At 39.8% G+C, this 21,145-nt stretch overlaps 1 protein-coding gene across 1 annotated transcript in view; it reads left to right on the top strand.

Moving 5' to 3' along the window:
• The first annotated feature begins 1,335 nt into the window (after positions 1-1,335).
• LRIG3 (leucine rich repeats and immunoglobulin like domains 3) overlaps positions 1,336-21,145 on the top strand; it is a 43,568-nt gene continuing 23,758 nt past the window's right edge. The window contains exons 1-3 of the mRNA XM_030959429.1: positions 1,336-1,803; positions 8,962-9,033; positions 9,305-9,379. Coding sequence (XP_030815289.1) covers positions 1,616-1,803; positions 8,962-9,033; positions 9,305-9,379 — 335 coding nt within the window. The 5' untranslated portion in view covers positions 1,336-1,615. The remainder of the gene's footprint in view (positions 1,804-8,961; positions 9,034-9,304; positions 9,380-21,145) is intronic.

Here is a 21,145-nt window from a genome sequence, read left to right on the forward strand (position 1 = left end):
AGCTTCAAAAATCCAAATTGGACACTGTCCTGCTGTCTGTTTAGAACGGCCTAGTGTTTCACAGGCTTTGTTGATCTAATGTCACCCTAATGTTTTCAAAAGGAAGACTGGAAAAGAAACTGTAATACTGACATGCCAATGGTACCAGGACAGTTTTCATACACTTTAAATAAAAAACAACTTGTAAAGACATACTAAGTAATTGCTATCCTATATTTTGTTCCTTTGCCGATTAGCTTGCTTTTACATGTAGAAAAAAAGTGTATTCCTGCAGCATTTGTTTGTTTTCCCATGGTAATTTCCTTAAGGAACACCAACGGTCAATGAAGCACAAGCTGACAAAACATTGCAGAGCTCTGCACACCCTATGCATCTGAAACAGTCATGTTGACAGTGGCACATGAATGTTTGTAGTTACTTAGGATTTGTCAGCCTTGCAAACTCATGACTCCTGGCTAAAATGTAGTTTTGTTCTTTTAACAAAAATCCCTGTATCATGAGATATACATGGAAACAATAAAAACCGGGACAATGCTTCAGCCTTACAAATCTTGATACTGGAGCTGTCAAACTTCTTGAGGCTCCAAGTTCACAGCGTCTAAGATGTCTGCCATCCTTCAGGTGTACCTATGAAGGTGGGGGGTAAAGCACGGTTCCTGAGTAATTTGATGGCAGCTGCTCCTGCAGAGTAGGAGGGCGTGAAGCCTTCAGTAATTGATTCCGTTACAGGGTCCGCGCTTACATATGGAACTTGAACAATAGGTATTTACTTAAATTACATCGATTACCTCAGACATGTGGAATCTGTACGTCCTGCCCATTTCCCTGAACCTTTGGAGCCGGGATCCTGTGGGGAACATAATGGGCTTAATTACGGTGTCTGGACTAGCCATGTAGGACCCGGAAGGCAGGAGTTAACCTCACCTCACCTTTTACATGCCAGTGACCCCAGGCTTGGCTGGGAAGCCTGGGGCCTCTAAAGCAGCTTCTGGATTACCACGACACACGCTACCTGGTGTGATGGCAAAGGGAAACCCCATGCGAGCACGGCCATGGTGCCCGTGCCTTCTCACCTCGGCCCGGGCGTGGTGGGTGACGCTCAGGGCACACAGGGCCTGCTCCCTGCTCCCGCCCGCCCATAGAGAAACCGAGGACGGCAGCAAAATCCCACAGTAGCGCCCGCCGTACTGCGGGGCGGGGGCCCGGGGCTGCCACCGCCAAGGCTTGGCAGCAGTGGGGCACGATACCGGCCCACCCTGGCCCGCCACCCCACACCGCAGCCCCGCGGGGCTCGGCCGCGGCTGTCACATGGCACGGGGAGGGGGCTGCGGCGGGGCGGGCCGTGCTCGGGGCTCCCCCGGCCGCGCGGAGGCGGGCTGAGGTGGCGGAAAGTTTGCGGAGTGGCTGGCGGCGGTGGCGGCGCTGCGGTCCACTCCTGCTTTCTTTACTTTTTTCTACACACCCGTCTCCCACCGCCTTCCCAGCTCAGCGGTCGCTCCGGGGCATGAGCGGCAGCCGCCACCCGCGCTGAGAAGCAGGAGGTCGTGCCGCGCTCGGTTCTGTCAGTGGGGCGAACGCCAGGGACGGGAGCGCGGGCAGCGGCTCCGAGCCCGCCATGCTCCGCCGGCCCCGCTCGGCGCTCCCCGTCCTCCCAGCGCTGCTCCTGCTGCCGCTGCTGCTGGGCGGCCGCCCCGCCGCCGCCCGCTGCCCCGCACCCTGCCGCTGTGCTGGGCACCTCGTCGCCTGCAGCCGCCTGAAGTTGAGCCGGCTTCCCGAGCGGCTGCCGCGGGGGGCGGTGCAGCTGTGAGTATCGGGGCGGCGGGCTCCGCGGCGGGTTGGGGGCACCGGTCCGCGTCCGCCCGCCCGCCATCTTCTGCCCCCGGGGCCGCGGACGGGCGGGCTTTGAGGGGAGCGCGGGTGTGGTGGCGGCAGCGAGGTGCGGGAGCGGGCAGCCCTGGGGCTGCGGCCGAGCTGTCAGCGGGCGCGGCGAGGTCGCCGGCGGCCGCAGCGGGACAGCGTCCCTTGGGGCGGGCTGCGGCCGCGAACGGTGGTGGCGATAAGCGCCCGGCTGAAATGGGCCCGGGAGCGCTGCTCGGTGTCGGAGAGGGCGAGGAAAAAGTTCTGTTGACTTTCTTAGACAACGTGCAGTAATCATCACGTTAACGCTGATCGGTGTGTTGGGAAAGCTCCTATCGGTTTTCTTCGTGCAGTTCTTTATTCCTGGGTAGGTTTGGCTTTGGCGATGGTGCGGGCCCGCCTGGGCCGGTGCCGCCCAATGACCGAACCCAGAGCAGCGCGAACTCAAGTGCCAGCCGAAGAAAAGTTACTTTCAGTGACAGACTCATAGAAAAAGCATAAATTAGGTCAGCTATCTAAAAGCTTGAAAATGGCCGGGAGACTTCTCTAACATTTGTTTTTAATCGCTTGTCACTGAAAGATCTTCTATATTAGTCGTATTAATTTTCTATTACATTTTCAAAGCAGATCGAGATAAGGGCTTTAAAGTAAACAGGAAGACTTTCAATTAGTTGTGGCTAATTCTGTTCAATTGCCTCGTCTGGAGGTCATGCTGCTTTACTCATGAAATGTGGATGGCTGTATTGACACCATATGGAACCGAACACAGGCATGGCTCTGGGACTTGAGTATTTCCAGGACTGGTATACGAAAGTGTGAGGGGAAAGAAACTTTTTTTTTCTTTCTTATGTGATTGAAACATACAGATCTACTACTGCATCTGCTTCACATTCAACAACTGGTTTTGTTTTCTATTACATTTCATTCCTCTTAGTTTTTGAAGTGTTTCAGTATGCCCGCTTAAGTTTTCTGACAAAACCTAAGGATTTTGTTTTGATACAAGGTAAACTTTATAGTTTAATTTCTTAGCTTAGCATACATCAATGCTGTTGAAATTCAGGTGGTAAATAAAAAGGGGAAAATCACAGAACCTTTCATTTTTTTTAGAGTTGCTTTAAAAAGCATTTTTCATTAGCAGTAATCCAAATTTGTTTTTTCCACTTATGTTCCCGAGAGACAATAAAACACATTGCAGGGCTTTTTTTGTTAGCACGAGGGACATTTTTCTAATTAGAATTCCCTTGGTAGTGTAAATTGCCCTTATGTAAGTTCACATTCCTTTAAAAGTGTGAGAAAATAAGTTCCGCTTGTATAAATAAGCTTTGGTCTGTTGTAAGAAACCCTGCTGTGATTACTCATTGGACAGCTGTGTCACTTGCTTTTAAACTCACAGAAGTACATCTTTGTAGGTGTCACCAAACCATGTGGTCTGGCCGCTTTTGTGTAAATATTTCTTTTGTTTGTGACAAATGCCTTAGAAGTACCCAGCTCTTTCTTCCTTCCCCTCTTAATAAGAACAAGGAAGAGTGTGGAGTTGTCTGTTACCTCCAGCTACCCCAGTACTTGGACCTGGGATTGTGCAATTTGGTAATTAATGCGTTCAGCTTTACATACACAAAAAAGGTTTGACTAGTTTGGATTATTGTTGCAACAAACTGCACATGACAAATTGTAAAAGACTGTTTATGAATTTTATTGCTATATGTCTACTATGTTTTCCATGAAACGCTATAGTGGGTATAGCCAAAGGCTAGTAGCTTAATTGCAGGCTTTCCAGTCCTCTTAAGAAAACTGCTTTTTTTCCACCTTCTTAACATACACAGGCAAGACCCCCAAGCAGGAGAGTGGAAGCTCTTCTGCCTGAGAAGGTCTAGGCCCATGTTAGGCTTTACATCTTCCTTTGCCCATCTCTGCTCACCCATATGGAGAGCAGGTTTTTGAAACTCCTGCTGCATACTTTTATGCCTTTTTTTGTTCATGTTCCCTGCTGAAATAAGAGTGACCTCAGAATGGACAAAGAGAGGGGGAAAAATGAACCTATGTCCCCTTCTTCTTGGTGGCAGGTGTGAGTCTGCTGTGTTGTATGGAAGTGTCTTAACAAAGTGGAGTGTAAACGGGCTATAATTGCCAGCTTCACTTTGACTAGCTAAAAATGCCTTTTTCTATTACCTTGCCTTCATGAGAGGTAACAGTCTGCTGAAAACTGATAAACATTTATAATGGCTTTGTGTACAGATAGTTTTGAAGTTGGATTTTCATTTAATTCCAGGATGTGTATCCTGATATTGCAAGAATGTGGGGTTGTTAGAGGTGGTGGAGGAGGAAAAGTGTTGAGCATTGGCCAGAGTCCTCCATGTGTGCAAACTCCCGCTGGCACTGCAGTACCCTTTGCCAGGTTCACTCAGGAATGCTAGAACTGTCGGAGGGGCAGGAGGCAAAGTCTGAAAAATGGTTTTCACTTGTGTTTGTATTACATCTTCAGTATTTACATTTTATAAATCCTCTAGTTCTCTACCAGAATTGCCAGAAAAAAAAGCTGTATGGTTTTCACAGCTGTTTTTCAATATTTTCCAGACTAAAGCTTGAACATAGCAAGCTGATTTATGAGTCACTTTGGATCAGTGTCTTAAAACAGCTACAGCCTGGCTTTTTGTTTTTCAGCTCTGCTGATTTCTGCTGAATTAGCAGCTCTATAGGCCCCAGTGGGACTGATTAAGGAACTGTTGCTGGATTTGCATTTTAAAATTTGACTTGGGGCTCAGGTTTCTGAGTTCTCTAAGGAAGAAGATGATAATTGTGACTAAGTGTTGTAAATTAAGTTAGAGTCTAAAAGTTATATCTATAAAATGTGTGAAGAAGCACTTACTTTCTCCCTCTATGCATTAGGCTTCCTTTCACTTTTTAATCACACAAACATTGATGTTCAGGGTTGTTTCAGCTAATGTTGGGACTTGTGAGTTACAAAAAATGGTCACACAAACATAATGGTACAAAGAAAATAGTTTCTTTCATAGAACAGGTTCTTTGAGTGTAAAAACTATGGCATGCTTTCTCAAGTGGAGACAATTCTACTTAAATGTCTAATCACTTCTATTAGTAATGTGAGGTGAAGAACAGATATATATGCTTACTATTGCTATAAAGACTTTCTTAATATGTATCTGATTTCTGGCTTTTCAGAGTATGTTCTAGCTTCTGTGACTTTTAAGGTTCTAGTAGCAAAAATAATCACAGAGGGAAGTTTCTTCTCTCTTGCAATTTGGTTTTAACATACAAGGAAAATTCTGAAATGGAAAGCACATAGTACTAATGTTTGAACCATGTCAGTTCCATTTCTGTGAAGGAAAGCTGGAATTTAATTTTCCAACTTTTTCTTCATACATGTTTTAAGGTATGTTGAGAAATGCATTGGACTGAAATAAACTTGCAGCTTTTCAACTGGGATGATAGATTTTTATATTTAAAAAAATTGTGCCAATCCAATGCTTGTAAGTTTGAAGAACTTCTACAGCCTTAAGCTTCACTTAGATTGTTAGTAAAAGGCAAATATTTTAACTCTTGGTTCACTTCCAACCACTCTGATTGAACTTAAAATGTAACTTGCAAGGCTTTTTTTACCGAATTTTCATGAAGTTTCCTATGCCAGTAGTACTGAAGTAATGTTTAATAGCATATTTATAATACATATTTTATGCAACGATTGGTAGTCAAGCATATATACTGTATGAAACAGGCAATTCAGTATTGTCTGAGGGTTGGGCATTTTTTGTTGGTTTTTTTGCTTTGGGATTTTTTTTTTTCATCTTGTGTTTGACAACCTGGTGTAAGTAAACCAGGCATAAGAAATTTTTATGTATGTATTTTTTAAAGTAGGTGCTACTTGGAAAATGTGAATGTATCTTTAGTGTTAAAAAGCAAACACCAAAAAAAGTAGTTTGAAACCTAGTGTTAGTTACGCTCACGGTTGCCTTGATAGACTCCAGATGGATGTGAGCTTAAGCTATGAGTGAAAGTGTCTGGCTCCAGTGTGGTGATCATGCACAGCAGTGGTTGTAATTGCAGGATTTTTATAGTTTAAGGACTCTGCCAGATTTTTTTTTAACATGTTTTAACTCCAGCAGAACAAATCTACTCACGTCTGTTACTGTCTGGTGGGTCCTTTAGGCAAACTTGCCTTAAATAAACCTTTTGCCGAGTTTTTAGGTGAAGTGAAGAAATGCAGGTTTTTAGCACTAATGTTGAAAGCTCTTTGTTGAAATAATTACTGATTCCTAAGTCTTGTCTGAAGCGTGAACAACAGTAACATGTTAAACACTAACAGCCATAACTTAACTGAATTTTGGCTGTTTATTTGCATAGTTCTTATAATCCCTACAGGCTAAAGCCAAATATTGAATTAAGTTTAAGGGCAAAAACTGTCTCTACTCTGCCTTTAAGGACCAAGTTAGATTGCTGTCTAGATTTTTGTAGCAGCATACTTTTTGAGTATTTACACTTAAGAATGCAGTGTGAGATTTTCAAATCTGTGCAGCTAATGCCTTCAGATGTTAAACAAAGGGTTTTTTCTCTAGTGTATGGCCTGGAGTATGTTTGCACTAGATTTTTAAGTAGTGAAAGATGCAGTCCTCTAACTTTAGTGTGGTCAACCTAATATACAGGAGACCTCAAAATCATAATGGTGGAACTAAAATTAGTGGGCTTTTGAAAACATTGACACTGTATTGGTTTTCCATTGTTAAGAGGAAAATCTGTAAGGGTTTAGACACCTGAAAGTCAAGGCACAGATATATATATATATCTGAATGCTTGAGTCCAGAGCTCAGTCTCTGAAAACATCCCCTTTGTGGCCACCTGAAGGTGGTGGAATGTGTTCCCTTCTGTAGGTGGCTCTCCCCCAGCCCTCAGCCCCTTCTTTTGTTCTGGAAAATACCGTTCACACCTGCAGCTCTGTCCTGTGCAGTCCTGGCTTGGGAAATGCAGCACATCTCTTTTCCCTGCCCGTGGCTCGGAACCAGGCTCTCTTGCCACAGCTCAGCAGCTCGCTGGGCCTGGTCCAGTTGGCTGGCTCAGAGAACACCTTACAGCTGAGCACTGGTGGTACCCCTCATAATACCCATGCGTGCCTGGGATTATTTTTTATACTTAATTCTTATTATTACTGGAGGATTTTTTAATTGCCAACTGTAGGAGAGGAACAGAAGTGACGGTGAAACTGTCCTGGCAACATTGAACGAGTCAGTTGGAGGAATCTAAACCAGAGTTTTACTATCCACAAGTTCTGCTAAGGAAGCCTAGGTGCCTGGCTGGGTTGCAGGATTACACCTGTGTCTGGGGATGTGGAGTCATGGATGCAGGGAAACTGTATTTCTCTGGATCTGTAGGTTTTCAGGGCTTAGTCACAGAGCAGAATACCTAGCATAGACCCTGAACTTGCCTTTGTTTAAGCCAGCTCTGGTCTGTGTGCAGCAGGGATATTGCTGTTCATCAGCTTTCTTCAGTTCTGGGGCTGTGGATGGAGAGCAGACATGTCCATGGCAGTCAGACCTGTGTTTGGCGTGCTCAGCACAGATGACTCTACTGAGTCATCTTACCCAGAAAAAGTGAGGAATCATGTAGTTTCTACATAGATTCAACTTGAAATGACGCTTCATGCATGTGTGGCTTGATGAGGAACCCAAGTATGGTGGTCCTTAAGTGCTTAATTAGCATGGGGAAAAGTATCACGGAGTTTGAGCATGAGCAACTTTTTTATAAAAAAAATTGAAAAAAAAAGCACCCTTTACCTGATACTACAGCTGCTCACTGCTGACGTGCACTGATTCATTTCTTTATGTGTCTGCATTACAAACACTCACTGGTGTGAATTTAAGAACTCACTAAAATAATGTAATTTTTGTTGGCTGGCTTGAATAAATGCAGTGTTTTAACTTGGGACTAATGCTTGCAGATGGCTGGATTGATGCTGGTGAGGTAGTGATAATCTGTAGTAGGGGAACAGAAAAGTGCACGTTTTGGTGGATGAGTGACTGAGAAGGGGGAGGCCTTCAACAGAGCTAGTCATGGTCACAAGATGAGTTGTGGGTCTGTACTACTTGTGCAGAGGTTTAGAGAAGTGCAGGTTTGAGTTTCTGCAGTTAGCTTTTCTTTTACTTTATGGTCACTCTCATTTCTGTTATGTTTCCAGTACTTCTGAGGCTACAGCAAAAATTTCTTAGGACTCTTGTATGATGTCAGGTGTTTGAGAGGGTAAAGATGCATGGCCCTGTAAGGAAAAGTATTTCTTGTGGTCAAGAAGTGTTACATTTTTAGTACCTGGCTTGTTTCGTAGCAAATGCTGCAAAGGTGTTAACAGTTGCTTATAAGCTGCATCCATATATATTGGGATCTTCAACATGGCAGAAGCTAAGGGTTCAAGCTACTTCTTCAAGGGTAATTAAGTATGAAGTGATATTAATATCACCAGTATACAGACATTTTAAAACTCAAAATTAGCCCTTGCTATGTCTGTTTTCTTCTGCTATTTCTTAAGATCTCTCTTGAATTTGGTTATGTGGGAATGGTGTCCAGAATTTTGTGGAAGCATGAAAATGCAGTTGCGATTTATGGGTGGTCCTCATTGTGTATTTGTGAGCTATGCATTGCTTTTAAGATGTGTGTGAAAAGAGTGAAGTATTATGATTAACCCAAGGAATGAGACTGCAATGACTATTGTTTTTGAATTTTCCTTGTTGAAGTAACGAAGAGCTTGTTATAGCCACATTTTTTGTTGTGAGGGGATGTGGGAGAGCAGTTGTTGGTTTGTCTGAGTCAAAATCTTAAGATATTTTCCATGGGTCCTATGTACATTCCAATGAACAGTTCTATATTGTTCAGAGATACTAGGAGTTCCTTTGACACTGCTAGCAGTGATCAAGGTATTTGCATTTGTATTTGTATATTTATACCTTGTGTAAGCAAATGAGTTTCTATTCTAATTTTGCTAATAAAAAAAATCCTTTTATGTACTTGGAGACAAGTGAGAATATAATTTGGATTGAAATTGCACTGCTTTACCTGATATCGTATGGCAAAACTGACAGGGTGTTTATTTTTGTAACCTCATAGGGACTTAAGTCACAACAAATTATCTTCAATCAAGACCGGTATCTTGGATCACCTTCATAGTCTTCAGGAAGTGTAAGTTACTTTGTCTTAATTAAAAACCATACCAAAACATAAACCCCAACCAAAAATACCCAACCTGTGTTTGTGTATGCTAATTGTATAGTTGTTTCTCTAGGGATGGTTGCTTGAACAACAAAGATACTTGCTGTTCTGATATTTTACATTAAGTGAAACTGGAATTATTTTTTAATTTCGAGGTGACACAGTTCAGCAGTTTAGCAAGTCTAATGTACATACTTCTGATTAGCATCAAAGCTAACTCTCCCTTTTGTAATATTAATAGGAAGTTGAACAACAATGAACTGGAGACCATTCCAGATCTGGGACCAGTCTCAGCAAATATAACTCTTCTGTCTTTGTAAGTAAATCTTACTCTTGTCCCTGTTTAGTGGAACTAACTCTACTGGGTTCATGGAAATATGTGAATTACAGAGATTAAAGTAAAATAATTGGAAATAGAGCAGCTTGTGGTTAGGAAGTCGATTATGTCATATTATTTAGTAGTTCTTTAAAATGTGTATAATTGAGCTTAATCCTTGCAGTTTTTGTACTTCCCAAATACAAAGACTGCATTAGAATTAATTTATGTTGTGGTAGTACCCAGAAGCCTCAGTCCTGTTGTGCTAGGCACTGTATGAGCGTCTGTAAATGTTACACAAGCTTGTATAGTGCTGTCTTTAAAACAAGACTTACACTCCATCGTTATGCATCTTGGCTGAGATCCTGATGTGTTAAATCATGGCAAAATTCCATTAATTTCACTGGACAATACAGGGAAATCCCCTTGAGATGCAGCTTCAGAACAAGTATTTAGGTTAGAAGATGTTTTGCCAATGTCTTGAAAAAATTTTTGGAGGCCATTTTAATGTGTGGCGCATTTTTTTTCTGCAGTTAATACATTAAATTGTGACACATGATTGTGTCCATGTTCATTGCATTTCATGAAAGAACTGAGCAGGTTACTTGGTTTTCATTTGTAATACGACTATAAAGTTGTAAAAGGTATACAGAACCCATAACCAAAAAAGCTGATTTTAAAGGAAATCTTATTTCTGATGTTTTAATGATAAATTAGTTGGATTTCTTTTCTGTGATTTAGTTTCAGTAAACTGTTGAAGGAAGGTGTAGAAAAGTAGCTACTATCATGCTATTAGTTTAAAAAAAAGACCTGATTTTCATGTGTGGGATTTGTGTTTTATCAATGGGAATCTAAAGTGTCTGAAGCTAATAATTTGTAGCCCTCTGGTCAAATCCTGTCCTTGAATACAAATTGCAAGTTACCTTTCTTGAAGAATCCTGAAGGGTTAAAACAATACAATAAACTTTGGAAAGCTGTTCAGTTAATTAAATTGATCACTATTCAATTGCTTACATCTGGTGATTTATAGGGGTTTGTTTTTACTCTAGGCCTAGGTCAGCCAAGTCAGCTGGTGCAGCCGCTGTGTCTGGGCTGCACTGTTTGAATAAGAACTAAGTGACATTTGATACTGATGTGGTTTCTTACAGATCAGAATCAGAAAAGAATGAAAGAAAAAGCAGATGGTGTCTGACAAATAACTGTTGAATTTAAGTACATATTTTATTTTGTAGTAGCTTTGGCATTACTTTTACACCGGCATAGCATTCTGTAGTTCAAGCAACTAATTGATCTAAAAATTTTATTTCTTTTCTATATATATATATGTATGTATATATATATATATATATTTACCACCTTGCTAAGGTCCTTTTTACCACAAGGGTAGAAATATTAGCATAATAAAGTGGTTTATATAATCTTGCTTTTTTTCTGAATTCTTAGCATTTCTCCTTTTCCTGGAAACTCAACAATTGTTGTTTAGAGGAAGCTAAAATCATTCTTTTGCAGCTGTGCAAAAATTTTGGTATTCCTTTGAGAGAATAAATAATTATCAATCACTGTTGAATTGTTTGTTTCATATCCTTATGTCCCTGGCTTGGAACACTTACTCAGGCAGTCAAACATGAAAGATCTTTGCTATGCACTGTATATGCTAACACTTGAAAGAAAAATAAGTATTTTCTAAAAGCTTTTATCACACTACTAATGCAGTTAAAGTTACTCTGGTTGAGTGTTAGCTGGTTTTCATTCTAATTCTGTGTGTGGATAAGGAGATTACTGAATGTAACTGTGCTGCAGCTAAGATTTAATACCTATTCTACAACTACAGCAGAGATTCCCGGAGTTTAATATGGCAGAAATAATTACTTTAATGTTTTGTGTTAACTTACAAATTCCAATCTACAGTAGTCAAGATATTTGTTTGTTCTATATCAAAACAGATGAACATAGAACATAAAATTAAAGTTGTATTGTATTGTCCAAAAATAAATCATCTTGTCTCTTTTGCATGGCTTTTCTTTAAAGCCTAGAGTAGAATCATAGAATCATTTAAGTTGAAAAAGACCTTTAAGGTCAAGTCCAGCCATTAACTCACCACTGTCAAGGCCACCACTAAACCATGTCTGTGGAAGCCACATATGCACATCTTGTAAATACTTCCAGAGATGGTGGCTTAATCCCTTTCCCTTTGCGGCCTGTTCCAATGTTTTGCAACCTTTACCATGATGACGTTTTAGAGAGCAGTAAGGTCTCTCCTGAGCCTCCCGTTCTTACTGGTTGGATATTATTTATGTAAAGATACTAAATTTAATTTAATAGAAAATAGTATAAATAAAGAGAAATAAGCACATAGCTACTTGGCATAAAAATATATGTGGTACTGTGATAGCATAAGTGGACAAATAATCTAATGATACTTTTTTTTTAGATGTGAAAAAATACATGTATTTGTTTTTTCTGTGGTGGATGTTATTTGAAGGGAACTGATTTAATGTATCTTAAGTCACGTGAAGAGAACACATGTGGAGCAGTTAGAATATAAGTTTTAGAATCACTCTGTAGAGAAACATCTGATGACCTTCTCTAGGATTTTAAACTTCTATAAGAAAGGAAGTTGTGAAGCCTTTCCAAAGCAAACCACTGTTTCCATGTCGAATCTTTTTTCTGGCTTTCAAATGATAGTAGAAAAGAGGGTGATAGTCTTCTAGATTTGATTACTCTTCTTATGAGATACATATAAGGTGGTTCAAAAGCCAGCTTTTTTTTTTCTAAGGAATCTTCAAGGAATGCTGTAGAAGCGATACCCTCTTTTCTTGCCAATATCTACATTGTTGAAGAAACTCTGTTGCAAGATTTTTTTCTTTCACTTGTGAAGAATTCTCACTGAGCTGGGGAGCCTTAGAATTTTACCTGTTCTGCAAGAATTTTCTTGCCCTGCAGAGGAAATTACGCTGCTGGTATGTCTCCACAATATTGCAGGTATCCTCACACAACCATGCACGTCTGAATTCTTTGAAGGATATAAACAAGCATGGGTGGATTATCATGTTAGTCCAGTTTCCATTTCTGGAGCTACCTCATTTCTAGCTATTTAGTTGATATTTTATCTAAATGAGGTATTTACGTACTAATGAATTATTCAGGATAAACATACCCAGAGCAGGAGATGATCCCAGTCTGTCTGTAACATGAAACAGCAATGCTAACATTTTGTTTTTACCAATGCCAGTTGAGGGTTGAGCATCTTGGGAATTCAGTATCAGGCAGGCACACCCCCTCACCACCACCCTGGGAGATGTGTCAGTGTGAAGGAGTGAGTATACAAGGATGTTCAGGCACACTCTCCTTACGTGGCTGGAGATGTATCTCTGATTTTATTCATGTGATGATTCTATATCTTGTTAGAGCTTGTGAGCCTCCTGGGAATCTGGATACTACTGTGACCTATGTGGGTGGTAGTTTGGGGTATATCTGGTCAAGAGGCATAAGTCAAGTCTCTGAAAATTAAATTGCAGGTGTTCTTTTTGCGCAGCCACCAAGCCCTTTTATATACCTTCTATAAGAGAAGGCATGAAGAGAACAGTATATGAACTCAGGAAGAGGGAAGTTCGGGTATTTGCCAGAGATTGTCAGCACAATAACTCTAGCCAGGAGCTCAGGTCCCCCACGTGCTGGCAACATAAGCTTTTGAGGAGAGTATTGGATTTAACAGCTGCTTACCACAGGTATATAATGTGCAGACTGTACACCTGGTAGTGTATTTATCTATCCTTTGAAGTAAAATATGTTAGAAGTTTTCTGGTTTGCATTCCTGAAGTAAATGTAAAAACAGTTAAATTAATGGAGAATTGCCTCAAATTTTTGTAGTAGAGAATTATTCATTTCTTGGAGAAAAAACAATTTACTTTTTACTGTTCCAAGATAGGTGGATTGCTTTTGTATAGGTACAAAAATGGGCACTAATGCTCTCATTCAGGAGAATGAGTGAAAGTTCTGAGTATTGTTTCCATTCCAATGACATTGCTTATCCAAGATGTGCCAGTTCTGTCCTATTTATCCTAAAAATCTGCCTGAACCAATGATCTTGACACATGAGAAGAAAACTGAATACTGCCTTTCAGGTCTATTGCAGTTGTAGTTTTGGACCTAGGGGAAAAATCCAGAAACAGATTGAAACCAGATGGTGTAAGTACAATAGCCATGTCTAGAAGTCTTGTTTGGTATTTTAACTACCAAGTACTATTTGCATAGGGGTTTTACTTAAAAATTCTTCTGAAAATGTTAACTACTTCTGATTTTACTAGTACTTTGTAAGGAAGAGACTGATTTGCAAATTCAGCAATGTTAGGTTAGATTTTGTTTAAGGATATACAGTTTAAATAAGAAACCCATGCTACTTTAACTTGCAGAGTTTAAAAAAAATACGTAGTGTTTAGCAGTGACTATGAAGAGACAGAACAGCTTTGGGTATTGAAGTATCCTGTCTCTCCAACTAGAATTTATTGTTCTTATCAAAACATATGTGTAGAACTAGTGTTAAAGCCTCCATGTTTCTTATTACCCGCATCCAGGATATGTTCCATAGTAATGCACTTGTAGTCAGTAGGGACTAGAAGAGCTGTACATGCCCAAGTCTTTAGGGCATATAGTGAAATTCTAACATTAGACTAGTTTTCTAGAATGGAATGTTTTAAATAGACTTAAGATTTTACATTTTATTGAATAGGAGATATTTTATTTAAAGGCACTAGAGCATATGGCATAGGTGATTCAAGTTATGTTGTAAGGGCTGATCATGTTAGTCTAGAACACAAACAAATACTTGGTTGTAGTAAAGTCAGAGAGGAAAATGTAGTGGAAGTTAAAGGGTGCATGAATGATTCACAGTTCAGGAATGTTTTTCAAGTCTTACATTAATATGTGTTTTATATTAGGTTCCTGCTTCACTACTTTTTTAGAATGTGAAATCTTCTGTTTATGAGAGACATAACGAAAATGTGACATGGTAGAGATTTTTCTCTGCTGTGCTGGGGGAATCTTCCAACTCTATCGGTACAGGAAGCCTTTAAGGCAGGGACTGTACACTTTTGAGTTCTGAGATACTTAAAAGTGCTGCCAAAATTGAGGCAGCTTTTTGAAATGTGGCCATGTGTTTGTTAGACAATGAACAGAATCCACAAGCCACTTCTCTGAAGGTTTTCTACAGCCTTTAGTTTGTAAATGTCTTTCTGTCAATATATGCTGAATTTAAATTTACTGACTTTGAAGATGTGTCTTGTCCTGGATGTTTAAAATGGTAAATGAACAAATGGTACTAACAGAAAAGGTCAGGAGATAAAACAGGACAAAAGAACTGTAAAGTAGCCAGTCCTAGGTGACTGCACAGGTCACAAGTTTTCATAGTAAGAAAAACTATTGCAGCTTTAAATTTAACTTTCTGATCAGCCACTACAAAATTAGCCTGATTACTTATCTTACTTTATGCACAAACTTAGTTACTGAAGAAAAGTGGCAATTAATCCCTTCTACTATTGCAAAGGGATTTTTTTTCCATATTGTGTGTACCCTTCTGTTTAAAATGTGGAAAAGTGCATTTATGTATGTGATTTGATAATGGGCATCCCAGATCAGGCTTCAAATTGTCATATTGAGAAATAAAATTCAACTGATTGAAGCAAACACTCAAAGTAAATCATGCATTTGTCCCATCTGACAGTTTGGAAATAAGAGTGATAGTTTGCGCTTTGTGACAGTTACTTAAACTCCTGTGAAAGGCCTTCAGTAAAGACAGAAGGATAAGTATGAGAAGTTTGCCTCTGTGTCATCTCACAGTGGTCTGGGAGTGAAAGCTGTGTGTAAAATCCAGGAGAGCTCTGTCTCGGTAGGCAGTTAGAAAGCTGCAGTCGCAAGAAAGATGTTTAGATGAAACTCCTGAAAATGAAAGCTTACATTCACTAGGAGCCTTTGCCTTCTATGCTTGCCAGAGAAAGTGGTATTGTTTGTTTATAAAGCTAGCATACTAAATGGGAACCTGGATCCCAGTATGAAGAAAACATTGGTCAAATATTTTACATCCTTGTCATCTCTTCAGCTACCACTTTATTATGGGAAGGATTACGATTTGGATGCTGCCTGGAAGAGTTTGTTTTGAAGAATGATTGAAAGAAGGGATAGAGGAATGCCAGACTGGGCTTCAGCCATAAGGCTACTTGGAGAATGTCCCAAAACTGAGAGCAGTGGTAAACCATGTGTGGCTTGGTCTGAAGTTGTGAGCAAAAAGCTAGAGCGAGTAACTTAACTGAAATTAGTTCTTGCAGTCTTTGCCATTTGGTGTGGAAGTAAATGAAAGAATTTGAAAAGAAACCTGACTTACTCAGGCTTACAGACATGGAAACTCGTTTTCTATGACAGCAGTTTAGGCTGAATGTGCTTTTGCAATGAGAATGGAAAAGAATGCAAATTTTATGAGCTATTTGCAGTGGATAAATCTGTCATGATTTTCTGATCAGAGTGGTAAAGGAAAAGGTGAATTAAAAAGAATTGTAATGGACTACAAAAATAGAGAACACTGTTCTGATATGACAATGGAAGAGGGGTAGGAATTTTACAGAGGAGTAGGGCATATGATATGGAAAATGAGAGAAGTGAGAAGGAAATTGAGAGGTCAGGCATAAGTTTGGATTTTATTTTAGAGAATTGGTGGTGGTTTTTGCAATAGAGCTGTAAAATCACTTGTGCCTTGAGTGAAGGAGAAGTGGATGGGAGAACATTGCTCATCTTGAATGATTGAAGTTAGGGGTACATCTAGAGGGGTGTGCAGTCTAAACTGCCTAGACTTTGGTCTGCACCCTCTAAAAGGGAGGGTTGCTCTGTAATGATAAAAAATAGGTGTTTTTACTTAGGAGCTCTGTACATAAGATTAGAAAGATTGTGTGTAATATTCTAGGGAACTATACTGATTTTATCTAGATCATATTTTAAATTTTCCAAGATTTTAGCATTAACTAATTGTCACACAGCTCACCAAGTCTGCAATGGGCTATTCCTGTTGTCAGCTTTTGCCAAAATATCTCTGCTTGAATTGCTTTTGTTTACAGTTGTTAAAATAAAGGGATGAACTTACACATTCACTTGCCTATCACATGCTAGGTAACTTGTGCTTATTTTGGAAAAGCCAGAAAACTGAATTGGAAACAGACATCAGGGTATTAAGAAGAGAGTTTGGAAGGAAAACTTAATTAGTTGCATATTGGTACTATGACTGGAATAAGAAGAGAATTGTTATGGAAGTATCATGTGTTTGAAAGTTTGGATTTGTCTCTTCTTTTTGATGAGGAAAACGTATCTGATCACTGTTTCAGTCTGCATCTTTTCCTCTTTCCCAGTTTATGTTTGATTTGGGAACCAATAAACCTTTGGTTTCAAGTTCTGGACAGGGTATCAGTATCCTACAGAGTTCTGAGTTTTCATTTTCTGTTATGCCTGTGTAATATAAAAACACGAAATAGAAAAACCGTCTTTCTGACATCTGGCTTGAAAGAGTAATGAGAGGCATGGATCATGAAATGAAGGAGACCTTCAAAAGAGGGAACAACTGCTTGCCACAAGGAAGGCAAGAAGCTCATGTGTGAGGGAGGTATCAGACTTGTAAACCTACCAGTAGAACTGGAAGTGAGCCAGAATCTAGGCTCTATTTCTGCTGATTTTGTCTTAGAGAAACAGTTTCACTTGCAATACTTCTATGACTAACACAAATATTAAAAAAAAACCCCAGACTTTCTTAATTCAGTCCAGTTGGGTGTCTTAATTGTGAGAAAAGCATGTAGTCCCATTTATATCAGAGGCTGCTTTTTTTGTAAGGGTAGTGTTCAGCTTAAAATTTCAGTATTTTAAATAATGTAATTGTTCATTGAAATGTTGCTCAGTATTCAAATGAGTAGAAATTGGAGAAAAAAAGAACATTTTTGCTCTTCCTGAAGTAGTACTTACTGAGGCTTTCCTGATAAGAGTTCCTTAAAGTTGTCCAGTCTGATCCTAAAAGCCACAAGGTATGTGTCTTCCAGCATTTCCAATTACAGTCTTGATTCTTTGTATTTAGTATAATTTGTTTTTTCTTTTGCTTCAGTTTTCTTCCACACAGTGTTTTTACATCATTGCTCCCAAAGGAGTTTGGGAGGGGAGGAGGGGGACTGCAGGAAAGAATATGCCAGCTATATGAATATGATGTCAGCTAGTGAATGATGGGAAGAGCAGGTGAAAAACCCAGAAAAATTTAAAAAGGGGCTGTGAGTTGTAGTGGCATGCAGTGGAGACCACCCAGAACATGCTCAGATGTGGACTGTCATGTTGGTTTTGTAAGGACTCTGATATGGCTGCCTCCAAAAGCTTTAATCTGGTCAGACTATGCATCCATGAAATTCCATGTCTCGGCCTCAGCACTAGTCAGAAAGATGCATCCAGTCCTAGCAGAAGGCTTTTTTGTTTCCTCTGTACTCTTGTTTTCCAGTAGGAGATTCCACTATGGTTTAATTTGTCTTTTTGTAATTCAGATTATTCTGCTTCTCAGGGCTTAGTTGAGGGACAGGAGGTACTGTATTAGTCCAGTTATACACATATGTTAAGACAGTTACTTAACATCTAACAGTTAATGCGGAACAGGCTGCATGGACTCTTCTCCAAAGTTGTCTTTCTATACAACTTGTTCTTTACTAGCTTGCTTCACCTCCAGGCTCCTACACATAGTCTTTGCTAGGATAGTAGGGTGAGATCCAGCAGAGAAGTTTTCAAAACACTGCAGATCAGGATACAGCTGGAAGAAAAAGTTACACTGGAAGTGCAGGAGTGTTTTTTTGTGCTGAGATTTCAAAGAGAAACAAAAGACAAGACTTCAGGTCCTAATCTGTTCCTGCCCGGAATTTTCCATGTTATGGTGTGCACGATGAGTTACAATTTATCAGGACCATGAAGTTTAGGTGGATATTTTTCTTAGGTAGGAAACATTTCATACTGACAATCTTAATCAAGAGACAGTATGACTGTCTCATATCTTTAAAAACTGGGGGGTGGAGGAGAGTGTGGGTATTTCAGCATTTAAGAGCTTTTATATCTGAAAGGTGTTAACTGGATGCTCAACAAAATTGATACAGAAGTTTCTGACTTGCTTTGTATTTCCCCAGAGTAAGGAAATTAAAAGTCATTATATCAGATATTTGGCAGCTGGTTATATAGAATGAATCTTAAGATCAGGATTAAGAGGGCTGTTAATTAAGAGGATTTCTGGCCTATTGGTACGTTTAAAGTCATCAATGTTGAGGAGGAGAGCTAAGGTTTCTCACACCCATAATCAAAAACTGGTATTCTCTCTTAAGCTGGTACTCACACTCTTATGTAAAAGTAATTAAATCAGGCTGTATGCACTCCTGGTCATTGGCTTGTGGGGTTTTTTGCTGCAAGTCAGGATATAGGCACTCAAATTGCAAAAGGCACGTTCAAATTCAAGTAGATATTTTTGGTGGGTTTATCTGTATTCCTTGGTGCTCCTGCTGCTTTAGCTGTGACAGGAGAAGTTGTAAGGAAGCTGCAGCATGTTGCTGGTCCTTCCACATGAAGAAATTGTTATCAAATTGCTGCAGGTTCGTTTCTGGGCAAACTTGATGTGCTAGTTTTCTTGTTGCAGGGAATGTCTGTTTCTCTCATCTCGCCTTGAAGGTCTGTGAAATTAAACCATTGGAGCTCCTTTTGTCTGAACATAGCAATAGTACCATTCACAGGAAAGATTTTCTTTTAGCTTTTCTTACCCCCACCCTCCTCTCAGTGCCAAAACTTTTATGTCATTGTGTCCACCTTTGTGCTCTTTGACCGTTAGATGGGCTTGTGTTTTCAAACATGTCCTTCTTGACTAATTTTGATGATGGTTTGGCAGTTACGAGGAGGGTGATACACTGTTCTTTTCAATTTGCTTAAGTGATAATTATGAAGAAAAATCAAATTAAAGTGTCTCATTTTAAATAAAGTAGAGTCTTAAAGTAGAACTATTTGGATATCTTCAGTGCTGAATAATCTTCCAGGTGTGAATTATTATATTTACATTCTTTTGAAGAGAAACTGGACTATGGTGTTCAGAGCAATAGGGAGTGAACTGTTCAGCTATTTTGCAACTGAGTAACTTCTACAAATATGATTAAGCAGGAAGGTGCAGTGAGGGCTGGTTTGATTTTGATTGTGAAATGGGCTAGGACTGCAATGTGTAGTGCAGTTTCAGTGAGCAAAATAAGTTGCTCGTCACTCCTCAATATGGCCTTACCATCTCAAAAAAAGAAAAATGTTCCTGAAGCAAACAAGCTGCAGGTTTTTTGTTTGGTTTTGTTGTAACTTGGTCTGTATCAGGTAATTTGCCAGTTGGTTTAAGTGCTACTCTGAAGATGGTGTAAGAGTTTTATTTGGTTCCATTAGATCCAACTAAAGTTTGTAATACAGGGGCTATTATCCTGCCAGTTGTGAGGAATTTCTGTTTTATGGAGCAATGCTGACACAAAGACAGTACTGTGCAAGCCGTCTTATAACTGAACACTTTCACACTGCAATTTAGGAGGCGGGCAGTTCAGGAAATTGCTGGCTTCTGCTGGAGCACACTTTTACTGCAAGGAAAATTTTATTCGTCACTCAAGTAATTGGCAGTTTTAATACCTTGTTAGTAATTACCTTGTAAACAAACTAATGCATAAAGGCAAGGCTCTATGACCTGTTATGTTATCTAACTCACATTCTTATTTTGCCAGTGGAACTGACACAGGGTGGTGGTGTTTGTTGTTGTTTTTTATTAAAGTAATTTGTTTCCATTTATCATAAATACTTTCAGCTAAGAGTTAAAAAATGCAGTGTACCTATACCAGACAGCCTAAGGAATGAAACATGATACAAGCTCAGCATTGGAGGGGCTGCAGGATCACTTACCCATTCCCATATGTGGTCGGAAGGCCCATTAATCTCACTTCTGGTTCAGTTTGTGAGTTAGGACTTTTTTGTCTTGAGCAGTAGTTCCCCCACACTCCTTGAATACATGAGAGTTTCCATGCTGCCTTAATGTGCAGCTTACTATTTGATCCAGAGCAAGTATTTCCATTGAAGGTAAACACTTTCCAGAATTAATATTCTTGTTGATAGTTTTACTAAAATTGCTTTTGCCTGCAATCTCTAGGATCTGGGAAAAGCTCCTAAATCTTGGTAATTATCAAACAAGGTATAGAGTGTACCACAGCTAGAATGACTTGAACTTACAAGGTAACAAGAATTATTTCAGGTTACATTTGTTTAATAGGTTGGGATCTGCTTTCACGTGTGTAGTCGTAGCCCTGAACAATAATGCTGCTGATGTGTGGTGTATAATTCTGTACATCATGCAGCTGAGGTGGAAAAACTGGTAGGTTGCTGGGTATGAACATGAACTAGGGTCACAGGAAAAAGTTCATGTGTGAAAGTGGAAGAAGGGATGTTCCTCAGAACAGACTACAATGCCCACATCTTCAGATTGTTGCATACTTTTTGTTGTGGAATTGGGTGTGATGCTGAGCTGAAGTTTGACCAGACATGAAGTCCAAAACTCCTGTAATGACCTCTAATATGCAGAATTTTTCTTCTTTGCTAACTCATTAGAAAAATCTGTGGATTGGAATACTAGGTCTAATTCCACAATTACAGAATGTTTTTCAGGGGGCTGTGTTGTCATCCATCCTTTATAATCTAGCTCTGTGTTTTTTTCTGGAA

Source organism: Camarhynchus parvulus, chromosome 1A (genome assembly GCF_901933205.1).
Source record: "Camarhynchus parvulus chromosome 1A, STF_HiC, whole genome shotgun sequence".
Lineage (NCBI taxonomy): Eukaryota > Metazoa > Chordata > Aves > Passeriformes > Thraupidae > Camarhynchus > Camarhynchus parvulus.